This window comes from Odontesthes bonariensis, chromosome 16 (genome assembly GCF_027942865.1).
Source record: "Odontesthes bonariensis isolate fOdoBon6 chromosome 16, fOdoBon6.hap1, whole genome shotgun sequence".
Classification (NCBI taxonomy): Eukaryota; Metazoa; Chordata; class Actinopteri; order Atheriniformes; family Atherinopsidae; genus Odontesthes; species Odontesthes bonariensis.
Window position 1 is genome coordinate 16,088,526 of NC_134521.1, and position 23,258 is coordinate 16,111,783.

At 40.0% G+C, this 23,258-nt stretch overlaps 1 protein-coding gene across 2 annotated transcripts in view; it reads right to left on the minus strand.

Moving 5' to 3' along the window:
* Nucleotides 1–19: 19 nt before the first annotated feature.
* camkk1a (calcium/calmodulin-dependent protein kinase kinase 1, alpha a) overlaps nt 20–23,258 on the minus strand; it is a 68,681-nt gene continuing 45,442 nt past the window's right edge. Inside the window, exons 7-17 of one of the 2 annotated variants that reach the window (XM_075486435.1) lie at nt 18,459–18,495; nt 18,076–18,097; nt 16,548–16,636; nt 14,805–15,004; nt 12,385–12,438; nt 11,978–12,051; nt 9,594–9,681; nt 8,189–8,317; nt 6,574–6,677; nt 4,937–4,984; nt 20–4,340 (exon numbers count right to left, since the gene is read on the minus strand). In XM_075486435.1, the coding sequence (XP_075342550.1) occupies nt 4,268–4,340; nt 4,937–4,984; nt 6,574–6,677; nt 8,189–8,317; nt 9,594–9,681; nt 11,978–12,051; nt 12,385–12,438; nt 14,805–15,004; nt 16,548–16,636; nt 18,076–18,097; nt 18,459–18,495 (918 nt within the window). In that variant the 3' untranslated portion in view covers nt 20–4,267. The remainder of the gene's footprint in view (nt 4,341–4,936; nt 4,985–6,573; nt 6,678–8,188; nt 8,318–9,593; nt 9,682–11,977; nt 12,052–12,384; nt 12,439–14,804; nt 15,005–16,547; nt 16,637–18,075; nt 18,098–18,458; nt 18,496–23,258) is intronic. The other variant, XM_075486436.1, reaches the window with a different exon arrangement.

Below are 23,258 nucleotides of genomic sequence, written 5' to 3' on the forward strand. Positions count from 1 at the left end.
AGTCACAATCACGCCAAAAGTTTTCAGATTTTCTCTTTATTGTCTTCGATAATGTTCAGGAATACAAAAAGCATGCAAAAAATAGCTTATTTATATTGGTACATATTTACATTGTAACAACTGTATTCCATAGGGATGTGCCATGCTTCGGTTTTAGCAACTTGCCACAGGCGAGCGAGTACATTCAGAAATCTCCACAAGACGACATGAGACAGACATCCAGAAACACAGAGACAGCAGGCACCTTTGACACACACACACACACACACACACACACACACACACACACACACACACACACACACACACACACACACACACACACACACACACACATCAGAACAGAAACACAATATGCACAGCAGTGATCAAAGACTCCCTGACTTCAGATTCTGTACACAATCCCACAGCCCTCTTCTTTTGGATGCAATTATGACCTGAAATGCTGATAAAATGAGTTATTTAGCAAAACTGCACCCAGTGATGCTTCCTCCTCCGGTTTCACTGTAGAAATTACACAAAGCTACAGAGCGTAGAGTAAAGGCTCAGTGGAGGTTGTGCCATGATGTACATTTGAGCCTTTATTGTGTATTAAATCAATAGATCTGCAGCAAACGAAAAGTGATGGAAAATCACCAGCCTGAGACTTTTACACATTGAGGTTTGCTCCAAGAATTAATGGTGTGGCATTCCAGATTTATGGCCACCGGAATTTAATATGTGCTACATATAAATAATATTTAAAAAATTATTATTAATTCCTTGCAAAGAAAAGTTCCATCTTTCTTATCTCACATGAGACGTGGAAGCTTCTTGCATTTAACAATCTGGTGAATGAAATCAGAACCAATATTTTAGGTGAACTAAAACAAATAAACAATGTACCATAAAGAGTCATTTCACCCAATTCTTCCTGTGGAAGCTACAGTATGGGTGTCAAAGCTGTAGAGGTTCAAAGATTTGAGGGCAGGTAGTGATTATCCATCACTGCATCTCCCAGGAAGATCCCAAGCACAACACTGCCTCTTCTGGCTGTTTCGGTTTTCTGAGCCCTTCTCAGTGTTTCAGCTTTATGCACCTTTTATAGCAGTAAAATTTTAAAATTTCCGTCGTTCATACATTTTCAAACAGCCTTTCGTAGTTCTTCGTAAAGATCCGCAAAAAGCAATTAGTAATGCTGTGACATGCAGCTCGAGCACAGTCAAAAAGCACAGTAAATATGGTCTTTTACTGGTGAGCCACAGCTTTTCCCTTTCTGACTACTTGTACATTGTTTCATGGCTGCCAGCAGTGCTAAATGCAGTCACGATCTTCATATGTGAGAAAAAGAGTGCAAATATTCAAATTTAAGCAGTGTTTCACTTTAATTTGAAAAACTAAATTATACAACAAAGAAAGAGTGGCCCGAGTGCTCCGACAGCAACGAGCCAATTATGTGTTGGAAATCAAGAAAGGAAGAATAACGCACTCCTCATACCGACAAATGTCTGCACAAGTGCAGCAACTACATTTAAAAATAATTCTCAATGAATGTTGTAAGAGTTCAAACAGGTTTTAAGTTAATATATATGGCAGGTACATCACAGCAGGTCACACTTTTTGGTTTAAACAGCCCTTCACTGAAGGCCACCCAGTAGGGTGACATGTTATTCCAACCCCTAGCCAGCTAAAAACAGCAGATGCAAAGCTTTACATTCTCCAATACTCGCATGATAATAATGTTGAATCTCCAATATAAGCAGCATTTATAATTCCATGCCCCTTTGTGTATAAACCTCAACACACCAGAGCTAAACAATACATGTAAAATTCTGTCCCATTCTGCAACCGTCTGTCCTCTGGGCTTCATTTTCATCCCTCTCTGCAGAGTCCTGAGGTCAAGACTAATGGAGGAAAAGCATAGGGCCGCACGCCATGTCTCTAATTAGCCACACAGGGGACGCCACTGAAGTGGAAAAGGAAGCGTGTTTGTTTGCAGCCCGAGCTTAATCATGCCTCTCACTCACTGGGGTGATGCGGCCAAAAGAAGAAAGAATCAAAATCGAGGTGCGTGAAACATCTATCCAAGTCCAATCTGCTGCCGTGGCACAGATCTTTTCCAGCTGATTCTAGTCAGGAGAGAACAAATAAACCGCATCCTTGCCTGTTTTTAATTCAAACTGTCCTGTATGACAAAGAATGGACTCAAATCACAATAACATTTATTGTATTCCATATTCCTTTTTAATAAAAATACTTCTCTCCTTTATTCAGCTATGATGTCAGCTCTTGTGATTCCACAGCGTTAGCCCCACCCATCTCTCGAATTAACATAGTTTATTTGAAATTTTAAAAAGGTCAGCTTTGCAGTTTAGTTTGGGTCTGCGATAAAGTGGAGAGAAATGTGAAGTTAAATGTCATGATTCCCTTCTTTTGCAAACTGCCCAGCAGTATTAGCTTTTTCAAGCCCAACCCCAACTTTCTTAAAAAGAAACTGATAGATTGATCACTTTATAGCACAACAGCAACAAATCTCAAATTCAAAAAACAATTAGCAGTTTTCATGTTTGTGGTAAAAACTATTTCAGTTACAATAAAGGTAAACGTATGTGCATGGAAACTGTCTTTCAGCAGACTTTCCATCATATGATTTAAAAAAACTCAAGCTTAAAGTCATCAATGATTGCAAATGAGTACAAATGTCATGGTTCTGCATGATATGATATCGTAGACATGTATCATATTTAAATATTTAAAAAAATGTTACATAAAAAGTCTTCATTTTTATGAACACGTGTAAACCTCTCCAAGAAAAAGGGAGAATAATGTTGCCATGGATACAAACTGAGATGCAACATGGATTGCAAAGTGCGCACCAAATGATCTACTGATGAATTTTTTTTTTCTGCAAGTTGTCAACTTGTAACTAAGAGCTAGATATCCCGTACACAGGATATCACGAGCTTTGTAAAGGAAAAATCTTTTTTTTTCCCCTTTGGGTGAATCCTTTCACATGACCACTGTCCTTAGCACGAGGACTTTTCACAGCCTAAATGACTCACTGTGCACGCCAGAACAATTAACTGTGAGCTGACCTGACAATCAATCAATCCCACAAAAGAACGCTGACGGAAAAATGTAAATGTACCCTAGCCCCTTGAAAAACCTTTCCCGAGCCCTAAACGACTTCGTTTGGACACGGATTACTTGCGCTTTTAAACTGCATCCAAAAATGTTGTTTGATCGCATGTTCAAAAGCAGAACTGTCATTATTTTAAGTGTAGAGAATTACCCTCGCCATTCCAACAAAATTTACTTTAAAACATTCCAACTTCCTTTAAAATCCAACATAAAATAAAATAGAAAAGGGGAAGGGGAAGAGTTAGAGATGCACAGCTTAACAGAAGAAGCATGAAATAACACACATCACTCAACGGGGAGAGTAGCACTGAAATGTGTAGGATCAGAGCAAAGCCATCGTCCCCTTCAGACAGCCGGACTGCTTTCCCTCCCACAGAGAGGCTCTGCCACTCGAGGTCCACGAAGGCAGCACGGGAGGGAATTCAACCTTTAATACCCAGTTTTATAGTTTAAGTTCCTAATAGCACAAATATGAGAAAAGGGCAGCCATAATAACACAGAAGACACCTAAAGACATCTATGCACAATATTTTAAATGACTGATCTCTTATAAGAAATCTAAAGCCCTGTAGGTTCACTGAGGAGACAAAACAGAGTCATGTACATGCTGAAATCAGTGAGATGAGTAATGAAAAGAGGTTTCTTCTCCTTGTGATTGACAGGTGGCTCAAGACAGTCGGACGACGACGTGCAATTATTCACCATGCATAGAAGTAAAAAAAGGTTGTTTTTTTTCACATTGCTGTGCAATGCCAGCTGACAAACGTCTTTTCCCGAAAACAATAATCTGAACGAGTAAGAATCCAAAGACTTGTCGTCTTTGGCAGCCGTTGAACCTGCCAGTCTCAACAGTAAATAGGTGAGCGGTTAAGACAAACTAAGGGCCCAGAAGCTCCACAGTGTAGATGGAGAACAGGATGAACTGGGGTACAAAAGTGTCTTCTGAGGCAAAAAGAAAAGCATGCCTGAGCATCTGACTTTTTACACAAGCAACACTTCAGCTTTGAAAGTTTTTTGGCTTTTAAAATGTAAGCATATCGAATAAACGTTTGTATTGTGGGAACGAAGGCGTGGGCGCACAGTGGTTCGAGCAAAGGGATGTAAAGCTGATAAAGCCCTGTTCCCCTGAGGGTGGGGTCGCTGACACTCAAGAGGAGGGCTCGTCTTCATGCAGGTCCTCCAGCTCTCCTTCTCTGGGTCCATCGCCCATGCTGCTCTTTCTAAAACAATCAACAAAGAGAGATAAAGTAATCAATACCAGCAGTTGTTTTAAGCTGTTCTGATCAGCCGCAGTGAGGGTGGAGAGCTAAATGGTCACAGAATTAGGCTTAGAAGCTCTTTCCCCCTTTTTTTGTTGATGAATGTTAAAAACACACAGGGTGCTTTATCAGTAGCTCCTTTCACACAGCACATTACACAGGTAGTCACAGAGCTGAATCAACACCTGTGTGAATGGGAGCGTCGACTCTCCGATTAGCAAGACATGCTACACTAGAAACAAGCAGGGTTTCTAGTGTCGATTGGAGAGCATCGTCACATGTAGACACAGGCTGGAGCAGCAATACGTTGGCTTTGTTTGCTGCACGGGCAAACGGGCAAAGCAAAGTCAAAGTGAGGGTGTCTTCTGTGTGAAAAGCGCCACTGTAAAACTGCATTCAAATGACAGCAGCAAGGGAGATAACAACATCTCTGAGATGAGATCAAGGAAGAGGCTCAATCATTTCTCATAATAGAGATAAGCAAGTCGTGAGGGTCTAAGATGATGATGAGCTGGAAGATGTTGGACAGACAGAACGCCAGATTGCTTTGCACAAACCTGTGTGAGGGGTGGAGTTTTAAAGAGGGCCGGAAAGGCCACGAGTCCCTGCAGCAAAGTGGGGAGAAAAGATGGAGAATTCACAAATGAGATGGCGGAAACATGCAGGTGCAGATGACCCACCTACTCTACATGGGGGTACTTAATGTCAGCATTCATTAATTTAATATATGTGATCAGGCTGCTAATCAAGCAATGTAATAATCCAATTTTTTTTTTGTCACAAAATATATTACGTCATGAAAGAGTAAAATGTCTCACTTTCAACATTTGATGTTTTCTATGTTCTATTGTGAAGAAAATAATTGGTTTAGGACATTTACAATCACTGCTTTGTCTTTGCTTATGTTCTTTTTACACAGCCTTCCTTGGAATTGGGGTTGTAAACTCATCTTGGGACAAGAAAAAGATGCTTTCTGATGTTTCCTTTCAAAGAGCATCATGTTTCTCAAAATGAAGGCCCTCTTTGGACTTGGAAACCACATACACTTATATATATTTACAGTCTTCACTACAAACTTCAAAATACACTGAAGAATGTGTGCTTTACGAGCATAAATATAAAAGGCCACCACATGAAATGTGTCGTCATGCTACAGGACAATACTAGCTTGCAACCAAGGCATGACTCAGCCTGCCGTTCTTTTTTCATTCACCCCGACTGGAAATTGTGTTTTTTTTCCCTCAGACATTGATATGTTCCACCAGAAATTCTGGGACTGAAAGCTTTAAACGCAAGGCTTTCAAGGCTCTCAGTTCCTCCAGGTGTCTTGATAATGGACTCAACTACGCATAATAATTAAGTCTCACATTATGAAGCACTAAATGTTCTTAGACAGCATCTGTAAACACTCAACATTCCAGTTCATGGCTTCAGAGGAGAACCTAATTGTAGAAGAACTCCCTTTTTTTTTTTTTTAAACCAGCAGGTGGCAGTATTATTTTAAATTTCAAACACATCCTCTGAATACACATTCACCTTAAATACAAGCTATCAGACAGCCTCAAGTGTAGCAGGGGAAGCCTAGGCTTAGATAGAGGATGTATCGTCTAATAAACCCATCACAATGGTGGATTAAAGTCTACTCCACATTCAGCACAACAGCAGTCCATCTTCATGACAAAGCCTCCTGGACAGCTAACAAATAATGTTGCATACTGCTACCCCCTACTACCAGGGGTACCCCTACTACCAAAGCTATAGATGCTCCAGTTTGTTCCTTGCTGTATATGTTGAAATTGCATGATGGGATGAGGCGATTAGCCATTTCCCCAGGTGATGTTTTCAATCCATGTAACAGGAAATCCAAGGTCAGCCCGAAGCATGAGCTATTCCATATCATACTGTACTAATCTGAATCCTTCTAGTTTTGAAAGCAACACATAAAGAAACACTTATAAGAACTGAATTATGGTGCTATGGCAACACAAAGCTGCAGCTTCTGCAGTAAGAATGAGTGCAAGTTAACCTGATAAAACTGAAAGAGGAGACGGGTGTGAGGTACAGATCTCCGTCAGAATCTTAAGCAAAATCGGCAGTAGGATTGTGTAGTCTGGTCCTCGTGGATGGGATATGCAAGCATTAATTATGTAAGAGAGATGAGGGCATGGTGACAGGCTGAACTGTGCGTGCTTACATGAGCAGGCTGCCAGGCGCAGACATGGACCTCTCCTCTCGCCTACTTGGGCACTCGAAGGGGTTACTGAAGGAGCGTTTCCTCAGCATCGCTTTCACCAAGATCTGAAACACCCACAAACACTGGATGGTAACAAAGATGTGCTAATGGCCTCTTTTTTTCCTTTCCTTTCTTATTCTTTTTTTTGCCTCGAGCCTGTAGTTCTGTGAAGCAAGTGGAGGGTTGAGAGCAAACCAGAATGACCGAGTTTAAGAGAGTGTTGTGTTGATGGAAAAGAGATAACGTACGTATCAAAAATGTAAAAGGTTTCATTCAGAAATAATTGGGCGAAAAGTCATATTTCAGAGCGTCAGCCAGGAAAATGAATGCATGTTAAATAACATGTTTTATGTAAAGCTTTGCATGTAAACACTGCAAAAATCAGAGTTTAAAGTTGCAGTAGCTGGATAATACACAGGCTCATACAGTATCTAGTGTCTAAATACAGTATCCTGATGGAAAACGGCAGGAAATTCACACAGGATAACATTCCAGAGTGAGGGAGATGATGCTCTCTTAGCTTACACGATTAGCTTAGCTTAGACAATTGGCAGGGAAGTCATATATACTGATGTCATCTTTGTGAATCAATGCTTATTGCAATGTTTAGACATCTGTGTTTGAAATCTTTGATGACTCTTACATTTTTTGGGGAAAACAATTACTTAATTTTTGACACCCCAAAGAATTCATTTTTGTCTATTCTCAGTGTCATGTTAGCTGACTGATGCCATTCTCAGCTTTTATTGACATGATTAACATGAAAGCGGGAATAGAATGTTAGAAATGCTTATTCTGCAAAAATGCCTATTTACTGGTTTCCAGCAAATGTACTTTTAAAACGGGTAAAAATTTAGAGTTGGACGAACACACCCGGGAAATGTGGTTGAAAGATGAACTGCTCCTGCATGTTCAATGGGAGCTTGCCCTAGGAGTTAAGCACATTCTCCACAGTTCCCGCCCTGGGCTTTGACCCAAAAGTAACAGAAGAAGTTGGTATTCAGATGAAGAAGAAGAAACTGATAACAGAAAATCACATGGGATAGTGTGCACCTCATTTGTACGAATCAAAACAGATCAAAGAAAAAAAAACTAACCGCACAGAGCACACAAAATGTGCACACCTGTCTGACGTGGTAACACTTTGCTGATTTATTCCATGACGTAACATCACCCAGAAAAATCCCTATAATTTTAACTGGAAAAAGCACAATACCAACAAGCTCTGTAGAGGCATATTGCATCCTATCGTAGTGGAGTCGAGCATACCTTGATTAATAAATCAAATCATTCCAGTCCTGTGCATCTATACTGGGACAAAGTAGCTTAAATGACGCTTGCAGTTACACTTAATACACTTGGATTCCTGGATTCCCATAATTAGCGAATGTAGTGGGGTTTCACTGGGTTTGTCCCTTTCTACTACCATGTCCTCTGTGACGTGAACGCGGTATCGTGTCTTTTTGTTACAAGCACAGTTAATGTGATTGTGATTGTTTAGGAGCAACCACTCTAAGTGCTGTTGAACGCATAAATTCACCAGAGAAGTGCTTAATGAATGGAGGGTGCTTCTTACCACAGCAGATAGGCTGGGGACGAACTTGACTGAGTTCTGGATGTCCTCCTCTGTCACCTCCACCACAGAGCAGTGCTCCTCCTCCAGGGGCAACGGGTCAGTGCCTCCCTGGGTCACCCACTGATCCATCTAAACAGACCGGAAGGAATGTCACAGGGCACTTTTATAACATCGCATATTATCCAGAGATTCTGCAAAAACTTAAATTCCTCCTTCATAATTCTGTGATTTGCAGTCATGGTTTGCATCTTAGTCAGAGGTTTAATACGTGAGCATTTTCTATCAGCCACGCAGCCATCAAGCTTAATTACAGTTATGCTAAAGAGGAAACCCAAATTGAAAAGTTGAACAGTGGCTTGTGACAGGTGCATCTATGTTAGTCACTTTTCTAGAAACGGGAATTTTATACTAACGAATTCATGCCACGAGTTGGCTGACAGACATGACACACAGCATAATAATATTACAAATCATACCCATCTTGCCGTCTTCCACTGTGGTTTCAACAAAGTAAGGGTTGTCTGTCCTTTACCTTATCTTTCGCTATGTTCTGTGTAAAAGAGTGTTCTTGTCTGACTTGGCGGCTTCAAGGAACCTCCTTTGGCTGTTGCTTACAGCTCTAGTGCTTTCTTTCCTAATGAAGATGGACATTTTCCAGTCCTGGAAATGGATGCACGTCTTATTTTCACAAATGGCTTCAGAATTTCTTGAAATAGCTTTCCTATTTCATTACTAGAATAGCAATAAAAAAAAAAAGTCTCTGCATTGTCATTCAAAAACGTGTATGCGTTACGCTGAGAAAGTTTCAAGTCTACAGTTTTAATTTTTCTTACAAAAACATGAATACAAAGCTAAAAAAAAAAAGTACAAAACGTGTTTAGAAAATAAATATGATAATGCACTGAAATAACTATGCAATGCAACTCTTATAACATGAATACAAACGGGGATTTATCTTCAAATTTGCAACCATTTGTTGATTACTAAAAGAGATGTGACCAACATCTCCGCAATCCTTTCTTATCTCTTAATGTTCTTTTGACTTTAGTGTGTGTGAGCATTTGAGTGTTTGTGCATAAGACATGATGCCTGACAGCCTCATCTCTTTTCCATAAACACAAACAGGGTCTCTGGTGAGAAAATGACTCAGCGGCACATGATTAGATTGTGTCGTGGAAACATGGAGAGGAGTGGGGTATGTCATGTGTCCATGGCTGGTCCCGAGCTCTCCCAGCTCCCTTAAAGCAGTTTTAGCCACAAACAGGTTTTATCATGCCCCTAAAGAAACACAGCCTGCCTAAGGAGCCCTACGTAGTTGAGTCTTAAAAACCAGAAGCTGTGTTTGGTGTGAACTGTGTCATTGTGAATAACAGCTGTCTAACGCAGTGGTTCATCTTTGCGTTACCTTGATCTCGGGCATGGTGATCCTCGTGTCTGGGTTCTTATCCAGCATCCGCAAGATCAGAGTTTGCAGCTCTTCACTGATCTTCGGTCTTCAGAAAAACCACAAGATAGTAATTTGATCAAATAACTTAGAGACCAGATCATTTGTACACTCATTACCATGACTAGAACATGGACACCAAACTCAGCCACATCCCCTTTCAAACCAGGTAGGATGATTAAACCATTAACCGCACATAAGGCAGACATAATTATTGCCCACGCTTCATTAAAACAGATGGAAGTTGCACTTCATCAAACAGAATTTACCAGCCTCGTTAACTCCTAAACATAAGCACCCTGTCACAAGTAATGTAAGCTCCAAAGCCAGTGAACCAAACCAGAACCAGTGAACATGTTCTGTCAGACTGCTTAAACTGAGTCATTTTAAAATGATACCAAAGTAAAAATGGATCATTATAAAATTTTATAAAAATATATTATAAAAGATCATTATCTTGTCTTAAAGGCGGGGTAGGGGATCTTTTTCTGGAGCATTTTTTTACATATTGCTTGAAATACTCTTCACACCCCCATTGCAACCAATTAATTAAAAGTTTTGACACAAATATGAAAAGTTTTAGTGGCCTCTAGGACGTACAATCTAGGAAAATGCCGTCTATCAAACTGCAATCTGCTTCTCCCTCCCTCCCCCTCCTTCCCCCTGTGCGCGTACCCTGCTCCGTGAACGAATTATGCGTCCAGAAGCTTGGCAGGAAGCTAAACTAGAGCCGGCTTGGCTAGCACCTAGCATTATTAAACGTATAGTTAGCATAAACTAAATACTAAATACTAAATACTAAATACGGCAATGATCGATGCTTGCTGTCAGAACAGCGCTCGTGCACCTTCGTGCTCGTGCGCGTTCATGTACTCTAGAGGCGTGCCTTCGGGGGAAAAGTGAAGAAAAGGGTTGGGACTTTTTTCCTGTGTATTTTCAAAATGCAGCTTCGCTGGACTCAAAATCCAGGATCTCCTACCCTACCTTTAAGTGTCATGATTAAACTTGCTTAGTCATTTGAGACTGAAAAAGCTTGAATTCAAAATTATGCTTGTTTTAAATATGTAGACTAAATTAAATACAAAATGTATCATCCCTTTATTTAGTTTGTTTCATCAAGACTCTGAGATGGTGCTTATGACTTTACCCCAAACAAGACTGATGTGAGTTTTAAGAACTGGGCCAATTGAGGTCTTTGTGCTTACTGTACGTTTTTTGAAACAAGGGTACTTTCAGACTTTGGAAAAATGGTTTAGACAACAGTCATTCTTTAAGATTCCTTCAGGTACGCCATCATGAGAATGTGTACTTTAATCGCATCTGAATTGTTTGATTTAGAATTTTACACTGAGGAGCAGAGGAAGAACTCAAAGAAAGTTGTGACTTTGTCTCAAACATTATGGAGAGCTCTGTGATTATTCCAAAGGTAGCTTTACAGCTGAAAACGTGTTAGCCAAAAGAAACAGGCTGGTAAAATGAATGCTTAAATAAAAGAATAAAACACCTTAGATAAATGGTGGCAATTTGAGTTCAACTGATTTTGGGATTATTTTTGGTACATTTCGTCTTATTTGTTTCTAAATAAGCCAGTGCTCCAAAAATGTTTGAAAGCATCCATGAAATAAGAGTAACATTTATGAAGATCTACGAAGGGAAAAAATATCTATGGCAGTAGCAGAAGTCACCAAGAATCAGTCATCATTATAATGACAGCGGCGTGACATTGGTGCCACGGAACATTAAAAGTATTGTAATGATCTTAACAGTGCTGTCGACGAAGTGCTGCTAACTGTCATTGAACAGTGTAGACATGATTACGTTATATGTGGGAGGACGGTATCATCTAATGATAGAGCTTTACTGCACGACTATAACCCCAGTGAATGAGGACAGTTTATAATTAACAAAATAACACCTTGTTCCTTCGGATTTCTTTTTACTTCAGTTTGTTCACTCAGTGTAAACCTCGCCATCTATCCTATTTCGGGCTAACAATTCTTTTGCTATGTGTCTTTTTTTCTGTTATTCACCCAAGAAGACCTCTTGTGCTTTTCTCAACCTTTTACTTGAAAGAAAGACCCGGGAGGCACCGCAGCATGTGTGTATCCAGGCTGCTGGGGCTTTTAAACATGCTTATTTCAATCACAGACGGGTGACATTTAAGGTGTGCTTCCACTGACTGCCCTTCATACTTATGTTGTAATGTTACTGAGATGAAAATAAGAACAAAGCTATCTGCAAAGACGACAAAGAAGAAGACGGTTCAGCTGTGGGGTGGAAGAGGCTGAAACAACACCGCCATCTTTTCTAATAAGGCAGAACAACAATGCGAGTGAAGGACTCACGTTTCTGGGAATTCCACAGGCTTGGTCCTTATCTTATTGTGCAAAGCCAATATGTACTCGTCAATAAAAGGGCACTGCAGGTGGAGCAGAAGAAAGGGAATGAAAACCACAGGAAAGGTGTACTGAATTATTACTATATCAGAGTCGATCTGTATCTCTGAAGACAGACAAGACAAATTACATTAGCAGCAATCAGCCTGTGGTGTTCTTTCAAATTAATAACTGCTTTAGAGCGCTGCTGTATCAAACAAAAAAGCTGACACATCCTGTTTCCACAGAAGTGCTACACAGTGCTGTTAACAAGCAGGGAAGTCTGTGAAATTTAACACCTAGCTCAGCCTTTACTGATACAATTCGTGGACCAGATGCTGATTAATGAGTGAGAGACAGAAAATGCGCAGACTTGCCTTCCCAAAGACGAGGCAGTAGAGGGTAATCCCCATGGCCCACACATCCAGCGCCTTTAGGAAAATACCAATGGCGACATTAAATGCAAATGTATAGCAAACAGATTGGAAAAAACACGCATTTATAAACATACCACAGAGAAACCAACACCTGCTCTCAAAGATAAGCAGAATAATCTGAATTGATGCAGCCTACAGTGATTTATGAGACATGGTAAGGGTATTGTTTGGAGGCGTTCATTGTCAGATGCCTTGAAGATGGAATTGTGTGAACAGATAGCAGAGGCACTGCTGCTATCCATCATGCTTTTTGTCCTCCAGCCAGCCAGCCTCCCTTTCTCCTTCTGGAGCTCTACTGGAAATCATTTTGTGTTCCCAAATAGATACTGGATGATTAAAGTAGCCTTCCATATCCATGCAATCCATCTCAGTGCCACAGCATTTGTTATGAGATACATGACATACTCGTGGAAATGATACTAAGTGGATTTAAGTAACATATTACAAAAATATCAGTCCTCGTTCATAAGCTCTTTGAAATATTTCTTGACCAAACTTCAATGTGAAACAAGGTAAGACTAATCAGAGTGAGAGGAGCACTAGGTCTGAATCTATTTACTGAAACCCTGAAAAAACAGCAGGTAGAGGCACTTCAATGGCTCTTGCACCCCGATAGCTTTTTGCCTGCAATCAAATGTTCTGTTCGAGCTCCTCTTTTAGGGACATGCAAGGTCCTCTGAGTGAATCCACCAGCCTTTTTACCTCTGAAGAAAGGAACATGAGTCTCTTATAAATAAGGATAAGGTTGGACAAGAAGAGGGTGTTAAAACCTGAAGCCGACAAAGGACAGTTGTTAAAGTTAATTGATTAACTCCTTCTAGGAAAAACTCCTGGTGTGTGAATGTCAGTCCCTACAGTCTTTTTGTTGGTAAAACTATTGGCTTATTTTCCCAAACTGAAGACTATAAAACAAGTAACTGACATCTTACAAGCTGAAAATCAGTGTCATTAGATAGTGGTACGTGAAATTGTGTAATTAATTAGTCTAATTGAAAAAAAAAAGTAAGGATGTTGTGAAAAAATGTAAATAAAGAGAGCAATGATTTTCAAATCATGGATCCAGCCATTAATTTTCTGCCGCTAATCTGGAACCGAGATGCAGGGGCAACAATCTAAGCAGATCCCCAGAGACCTCTCTCTAATCCAATTTCCTCCTTTGATTCCTCCGTTGGAATCAAATGCTTTCCATGCTGGCAGAGTGAAATAATATCTCCTATGAGTTGTGGGTCTTCCCCCAGGCCTTGTAGGAGCAACAGCTCTACCCTGAGCTCCTCCCTGGTGGACTGTGCTCCTCACCCAGTCCCTAATGATGAGCCTTGCCACCCTTCAGAGGAAGCTCCTTTTTGTCGTTTGCATTCGGAGTGCCATTCTTTAGATCACTGCTCACCGCTTGTGACCAGGGTTGGTATGTGGTTCGACTGGTAAATCAACTTCATGACTTGGCTGCTTCACACTCAGCTGCAAACTGGGCCATGTACCTACTGGATGTCTCTGCTCAATTGAACCAATAGGATGGCTTCATCCGCAAATAGCAAAGAGTGCAATCGGACACCCTCCGGCCCAGAATTGTGTTGATAACAGTTATGAACAGAATAGGTGACAAAGGTCAGCCCTGGTAAAGACCAAGACACACCGGTAACAACTCTAACTTCTGCTAAACTCGCCTGCTTGCAGTCCGGTCCCGTCACCAGCTGGAAACATTACACTCATTATGAAACCAATTATGTTTCCAGTATTTTCAGTATTGCATTCTGTTTACAGGGTTGTGCCAAAAATTGTCCTCCAACCCCATTTAAATTTCCATTACAGCTGACATCAAACACTGGAACTAGGTAATTTTTTTGTAAAGCATATAGCGATAAATAAATGAGGTAATTCATGATTCTAGTTGTTGTGGCACAGGAGCCCTCTTCAGTGAAACCTATAAACCATATTGCATTATATTGTATTGTATTTTTAAGCATTAAACTGAGGTCTGTAAAATCAGCCAGAAATAGACCAACAAATAGACCTTCAAGAGGAATTTCACCGATTGTTGTTTTGCAAATTATGTTGAGTTACATTAGAGTGAGGGAAATTGGCCTACTCATTCCAGGAAAGTTGAGGTTATCTAACTGTAAAGTCAGAGACAGAACACAGAAGAGAAAATCAAATCAAATGGAACCTATCAACTCTCTGAAGCCTGGCTGTAGATATCAATACCAGACAGCACATATTACAGTTTGTTTCCTGGATAAAGAGACCACCAGAGGTCTGAAATCTCAGGGTTCTCGTTTTCACATCTTCATGTTTAGGCTCAGGCCGGATACACAGCCCAACATGCTGTAAAATCCTGTTAGCAGTCATTGGCGTTCACTCACTTTCCCGCTGAAGCTCTTGCGCTTCTCTGACAAAGTCTCTGGTGCCATGAAAGCTGGAGTGCCAGCAGTGCTGGACAATAAAGCGTCGTTGCCCTCAAATTGGTTGCTGACACCAAAGTCTGCGATCTTCACATGGCCGTCGTCCCCCAGTAACAAGTTAGAAGGCTTAATGTCCCGGTGGATGATCTTCTGGTAGTGCACTGGGGATAAGAAAGAAGGAGGGAATTTGTTCAATTTAAAAACTATTACTACAACTTTCTGATGAGCTTTTTGTTCCTAGATCCCTGTAGGAAGCTCGGGGTTAGCTGTCCCATGAAGGTGGAGGAAAGCTTGGTGTCCCCATGGAAACATGTTAATGAACTATTTTCATTGCATATGGAAAATCAGCTTCCACCAGTTCATGAGGTATGACGATGTCTGAATTAGGAATATCCTCAGCAAATAGGTCACTAACCAGTATTTTAATCTGGTAAGGAGTCAAAAGCCAGTGAGGTTTTAAGGTTAAAAATCTGAATGTTAGGCAGCAACTGCAGCACAATAGAGGTTAAGTAAATGCAACTGACTACTTTCCATCCCAGCAGCTGATATTTAATAGTTTTACAGTATGATAACACACTAATTTTCAGAATAAAATACATTTTTGCTTTATTCTGCCAAAAAAACCCAGAAAAAAATAAAAAATTATATTTATGTAAAATAACATAATTATAATTATTTCTCAGAGATAAATCATCAGCATTAGTTAAGGTTTGATTGCTGCTGCATGAAGAGGATTCAGAGTCTGCGAACTGACGGTCATCTAGGACTGAAAGTCAAGTGCGTCTCTTAACAGCCTTCTGGATCTAAGCCCCGGACACTTTCCTGATTGGATAAGTGCTGCTTTCTCGTCTGAGAAGGTCTCATTGAAACATGAAGCATTTGGCTTCTTAAAGGGCCTCTGCAATTAAATGCTGAAGCACTAAAAATACTCAAATTAAAAACACATGCTAAAGTAATCTGGAACAAGTCTAATACTCGTGCTTTGGATTAATTTACATCAAAGACATTTTTATTCCACTTTCATTTCATTCATAAATATCTTGTGTAACAGAGCTCAGCAAGAAACTACTCTGACGGCTTATTTTCAACATTTAAATGATAAACATTTATAAAATAAACAGTTACAAGATTTAAATTAAACTACTAAAGTAATGATTTGGGAACCACTTTCAGAACTGAATAAACTCATGATCGTGAACAAATGATCATGAATCATCATTTAATTCTAAGTATAGCAGACATTGTCTCATGCGACAGTTGCACTGTCGCTGCTCTTTGACCTTTCAGTCAATCACACGCATCATGTCTCTTAAACGGACAAACTCATTAACTTCAAATGACTGAATTTGATCTACAACAGCAAAGAGGATGGCTTCAGAAAAAAAAACAAAAAACATTCCACTAAACAGAAGCTCAATACTGATTAGGACAACAGCAGCCAAACCCTCAGGCCATCTAAAGAACACTTCGTTCCTTTAGATTGAAATAAACTGAATTCAACCATATTGTTGTTTTCACAAGAGCAGGGTGCAAGGAAAAAAAATGTATCTTTCAAACTTTTAACAATTTGACAACCATAATGTGTATGATGAAGGGGTATTATGCAAAGCAGAGACATTCTGACAACTGCATTTAGCTCTTTAAAAGGTGTGAGTGAATGACCAAAAATATGCTTAAAGCTTTCACACACTTTGAGGTACTTACAGTACTCTATGCCCAGGATGATGTCTCTGAAGTATAGGCGTGCTTGCTCCTCTGAAAAAGGACTGTCTGTAGGTACTTCCATCACAGGACTGCAAGCCAACACATGTGAGACATTCAAATGAGATCCAGATTTAAGGGATATAAGATTTCTCACAGGACTTAGGCACCGGTAGACCACTGTGCCAGCTACTTATGAAAGATATATGTTCCTGTTTATGGTTGGGCTAGAAATGAGTTTCTATCTCATTATCATTTCTCTCACTTTTACCTCTTCTATGAAGCATATAAACAAATACATTAACGTTAATAACACTTTAAAAAGTATTCATCGGAACCATGCATATCTATTCTGTTTTTGTTAGTGAAACATGAACAGAAATTTTATTAGGAATAGATAAATAAACAAAGGTCATTGGGGCCCTTTCATTGCTTCTGTCTGTACAACACATGTTTTCCACCACAAGTCAATAATTAAGTGCATGAATGCCATAAAAAGGGATGCCATAAGAAGGAACTGTAGCATGTCAAGGCATTAAAGCTTCTTTTAGCTTACATGCAGGGAGGAATTCTGACCTGTTAACAAATAATGAAAACAGTACCTAATTTTTTCCATCTAAAAAACAATTTTCATAGTGGTTCAGGCAAATGCAAAATTGTGGATATTTACATCTGAGCATTTTAGCATTTACCATACCTGAAAAGGGATGCCAAATCAAAATGAAAGTCCGACTGACACAACTGATTGAAGACTCATCATGATCAATGATGCAGTGAGCAAACCAGACATTCTTCTATTCAGAAAATGTAGTGACAAAGTAAACAGCTATTTATGAGTACTTCACATAACCCTACTAAAGAAAAACTAAAAGTCTCTGCAACAACAACCACGTTTCTATAGGTCTTCTACCTGCTCTGCAGCTGTTATCAAATTGAAATACTAACATTGTTGCTCAAAAGGTCTTAAGATAAATCTGTCATCCAAATAGTCTGTGGATCTATTTTAACTTATCTATTTCTTTGTTATGTCAAGTCCTTATCAGGGCAGTTATGCTGGCAGCATTGTATTAACGAGCACAACAGTCTGGTCTCCTTGCCTCTCGGGAGAGATGATAAACATTTTCTCTGATGCTGAAAATGATTTTTTTTTTTATATATATATAAAAAAAGAGAATGTGATTTATGCATGCAGATATGTAAATAAATCAGCTCCCCTGCCTCCCGCTGTTTACAATAATAAATGGACTTGGATTAAGAGATTAACAAATTTTCAGTGGTGTACGAAAGAATATTTCCAGCAACAGGACCTGAAACACTTCCGTAGCTGACTGGCATCAGTAACAACTGTGAAAACCTAAGAACATTAGCTCCCTTTGAAGCCTGGGATGGAAAAAACACACCGGCTGTGTTTTAGCTTGGCAAAATGGAGGAGGATGTTGCAGAGACTGAGGTCAGAATGGAGGGATAGAGAAATGAGGAGTTGAGGTAAAGGTTTAAATTATTTAGACATAAAAGAACGTTCTCTACTCACCCCTTACGCATCAGCTCAAACACTGCCAGAAAAAGAAAGGGGGAAAATGAAAAAGGGCAACGTAAGAATAAACATTTCATTTATTAGTTCACCCCGACTGCCACTGAGGCTACACCCAAGCCTCAGACTTGTCATCGTCAAGAGCACTGAATTAGCTGATAATTAGTTTGTTCTTCCTCACTAACAGGCGTCCTGACTGTGACCTGGCCCTGCTGATGGAAAGCTTCTGCATAATGTGTGAGCCCCGAGGTGGTGTGAAGGGAAGAAAGAGAGGATCTGGACTCTGTATAAATTACACAAACTCTTGTTGGTGGCATATATGCCAAAGGATGAGAAAGGGGAGGCAATAGGAGAGTGCAAGGACAAAGAAAAAATGTGCATACCCATGTGAAGGTTGTCCTCTGATGGATCATCCAGCACCTGCAAGATTAACATAATCAGGAGAGGAGAATATCCAGCTACAAACATCCAGTAGGTACAAACCCTAAAAAATAAGAAATACTTATTTTCTGAGTTATTTATAAAGCTAATAGCACGCAGTTCGGCTCAGCATAATCTATATTTTGGCTTGTTTTTGACTAGAATTTATATGTTTTGATAGCAAAGTTTTGAGCAAACTCCAGAATAAGGTGCGGTTGGGTTGACCACACAGATGCAAACATCAACTGACTTTTCGCTCCCATCCAATGGGCTGCCAGTCTCAGTGTGCTAATGGCCAGCAAAGCCAGTATCGGGTTGTGTTAGGATGCTAGGGGGCACATGAATAGCAACAGTTGACTTTAACAAGGGTATAGCCTCCATTAGCAGTCATCTCAGTTTTGTCACTTTTACTACACCATAATCCTCAATAGTTAGGATATTTTTGAGATGTGCAACTTGCAACACGGGCTCATAACGGCAGGATAACATTCAGATCTTGGCAGTTGACAGTTGGCCAGTGGCGTGGCCAGATTTATTTGGTCTATTTGCCAACGGTGGCAGAAGGGCGCTGCGGGGCCCCTTTTAGCCTAAATTCCTCTGACTCTCTTCCTCCGTTTTTAAGTTTCTCCACAGAAAAAACAGATTTCTTGTGCAGTAAATCAACTACAAACATAGCATGCATTGAATCTGAACAGTTTGCAAAATGAAATTGTAAGAGGGTAACTTGTAATTCATTCGACCAAATGAATCAGAACTCACAGGAAAACACTGTGATAATTACAGTAATAATAAAGTATTGTTTTACCCCACTTTACTTAATATTATTAAGTGCCTTATATTAAGGGATAGAGTGAGTTAGGTTAGAGAGATGTTCCACCAGAGTTTCATCAGATGGAGGCTCTAATGGAAAAGAACCAATCTCCCCTTATCACAAACTGGTCTGGGAGCAGTTAGCAGGACAGTAATGAGTTTAGCTGCAGCACTTTGATTTAGATAGAGATGATAGATAGAGCCCTGGCCCCTGACTGATACCCGAGTATAGTGAATTACACTGTTGAAATACACTTTTTCAATGCAGTAACGCCAAACAACAGGAAACTCCCTTTAATGCAGCCATCGTTGATACGCCAATGTTAAGGTGACATCTTAAAATATCTGTTGTGAAAAAGCATCACATTCTCAACCGGACAAATGAGCTGCTTTCAAATAGCTGCAGATCAGACTAGAGGCGGATGACTTGCTGAGACGACATGCCCTCCAATCTCTCAAGTTTGCTTGTGCTTGATTGCAGGAGAGGACACACCTGTACGGAGCTGATGGAGGTGTTTCCATCTGCAGGCAATTCTGCAATCAAGACATTTCAGACAACCTTCACTGTCACCGGTTTTATTCAAGAAGAAAGACCAATTTATGCCATTAGTTACCCTCCTGCCATTCTCCCGTCTTATCAGCATTATGCTTGATAACTACTTGAACACTTAGGTGTTCAACTGTTGATTGGTGGCTTCCACTGCCTCTGCCCCCCATGCTCCTGGTTAGATTCTCTCGGCCTCACTCTCACACAATTTAGGCAGTTCTAAATAAAATACCTGGTAACGAATTCCTCTGCCACTTGTCTTTAAGACGGGAGGTACAGCATAATGCAGTGAAGGTTTGGGAGAGCACTGCCAAAATAGATAGAAACTGAAGACTTTGACATTTATTGTCACTGAAATGATTCTAATTTGAAAAGATGGTCATTATACGTTAAAGTGTTTATACACCTCAGACACAGTTCTGCTCATATCAATAAAAAGTAGAATGTAAGAAGCTGTAATACAAGCACAATGCCTACTCATCATCAGTGTATTCATCAGCAAGTCTACATTTTTGCTCATTTTTCTTTTAAAAACTCAAATATGTTCAGCTCCTGGCTATGTTCTTAGAGGTATCTATAGATTTTTTTTCTTTTTCATATGCCATATCTGTTGACAAATTCTCAGATGCAAAACTTGAAATTGTAGCTAAACAATGACAGAATTACGACTAGTGTCAAAGAGCTGCACTGTAGATCTGTTTGACTGTGCAAAGCCGAGCCCCACACACACACACACACACACACACACACTCAGAAACAGAAAAAGAGGTAAACATTCATAATCAACACAAAATAGAGCAATGTAATACCTTTCTAGAATGTTGTTGTTTGTCACTTGCATGTAACAAGTAAAAATGTAGTTAATTAGGTTTTATTTGTCGGATATTCAGTTTTGTTTTCATCTACACAGGTCCTTTACTATCACTTTTAACCTGACTTCAACACCACTGCTCTCTCATGCCCTTTTCACACAGCGTTTGCATTAAAACAGGGTGCTGGCAGCGTTTATCGTGAACTGCATAAGCCACGAAAACAGGTCCAGTAAAGGCGATCCCAGCGCTAATACTACTAACATTTCTACAACCGTAATCGCAGAGGTGCAAATGTTTGCAGCAGCAGCATTTTCATCAGCTGTGGCTGGAGAAGTAAAAGCAGAAGTCGGTTTATATCGTTTTTATGTTTGAAAGCCACAGCACAATTGCAGGAACTATTTTTAAGCAGCTGTATTTACGAGCTCCGCGGTCTATCATCTTTCTCCCAGAGGCAGGGAGAGCAAGCATTTTCAAAGTGAAAATGTGAAACAAATAAAGAAAATATTATTCATAAAAAGAAGAACATGACTTATTCATGCAAATATGTAAATGAAACGAGCTCTCCGTCCCACTGATATAAAAACATAGATGAACATTAGCTCCCTTTTTAGCCTGGGATGGACATCTGTGGCAAATTTTACAAAACATCTTTCTGCAATGTGCCTCTTTCCATTCATACTGACAAAAATAGAGGCAGTATCGTACCCTATCAGTATGGCTTTCAAATACTTAAACAGCATTGTGGAATCAGAGCAAAAGAAGGTCAGCAGTGGTGTTTAGAGAGGCGTTCCACCCTGCCGGCTCTCCTTTAGTTCACGTTTATAGCAGCACATAGTTATGTGTTGCACTCACCCCATGCTGAGTGAAAGATCTTAACCAACACGGATGGACTCGCATTGCTCCAAAAACAGCACACAACCCGTGGAAATTGCACTATGTGTGGGTTATATGCTGAGTGACTGAAGGTTAGCTTAAGTCAGGAGCGGGGGAGAACAACCAATTTCATCATAAAGAGGACCAAATACCAAAAATGATAAAGAACAAAGAAGCATCGGAGAAAACAGACAACAGTTGCACTGGACTATCTTCATCATTTTAACTCAGAGTTTCACTTCACAAAGCATGTTTGTCCACTTTGACTTCTGTCTCTTTTGCAGCAAAGCAGAGCTAAAGAACAAATAGCAGCCCACAGCTCAAACTGTTCCACATAAACTGCCTGATCATAAAGAAAAGCAAATAGGTAAGAGCCTCCCGATGGAAAAGTACTGCAGTGATTAATATGTTTCGGCTTCAGGCAACAAGTTATTCAATCCTAACTGATGAGGTGAGGGCACAACAGTCCCACCTTGAACAGGCAGTGTAGAAGGGCTAATTTCTCTCTCATTCATTGAGCCGTGAACAACTGACAGTTCTGATTTATTACACCTTTAAAGCCGAGCCTTGGCACTTTAATAGTAGTTTACATGACTTAAAAAGATGTACAGTTGGGAGATCTTCGATCATTGTAGTCTGTTAAGAGCTCCAACTTGATTATGTGAAAACAGGAGCATGATCCCTTAATGACTGAGTTATTGTAGTTTGATGCCCAAGACTACGATTGTGAAAATGAAAAGCAGAGCTATGGAAATTGGAAAAAGACTAGACTGCAACCCACTCTTGCTTGATAGTTCTAATCTATAATATTTCAAATCTTAATACAGCAGCGATCAACTACTTGCTATGTGAAGATAAAGCAGTGGACTGATGTTCTAATCAGAGTGGATGTGCATGTCTCTTTTGGAGCAAGCAAAGTTTAAGCTTTTCCTCCACTGAGTTATGAACATTCTCCACAAAGACAAGGATATAGTCTGAGTCTGAAACCGCCTGTTTTTTCTGAGATAGAGGGATTTACAAGCCGCTTAAAAGGCTGCACCTTATGTTTCAATTTTGGTTTTGGCTGTTTGTCTTGGTCTTAGTTGCTGCTGCCCACAGTATTTTCCTAAGGTCGAATGTTAGCACTTTAAAGTGATAGTTCGGAGTAGATACACCCTAGGGTCATTTGAACCGTGACATCCAGCCAAGTAGCCCACCCGAAGTTTTTTCGATATTGGCTGAACATCAGCTGAGTTACTGAGTTATCCCGAATAGCTTAGTACAAGGGTTAATGGATCCTGGCAGTATCTCCAAAATTACCACACTAAAATCACATGCCATGACACCAAACTTCTACAGTAGTACAAATATGGTCTGTACTCACAAAACAATGCATTTGGAAGTTTGTACATAGTCCAGGAGTTTATTATTATCAACACAAGCCTGATAGCTTTTCTGCTGCTAAAGCTGTGTCGACGTAACTTCCTTGATCTGGGAGCTTCAAAGTAAGATGAGGGTTGATCTACTACTGTAGACAACAAAGTATATGTTATATTCTACATGATTTTTTTATGAATTTTTATGTTGTAGAGTTGTGAATTTATTTTATCAATGGAGAAATTGAGCAGCCTTGCTTTGTTGTCTACAGTAGTAGATCAACCCTCATCTTACTTTGAAGCTCCCAGATCAAGGAAGTGACGTCGACGCAGCTTTAGCAGCAGAAAAGCTATCAGGCTTGTGTT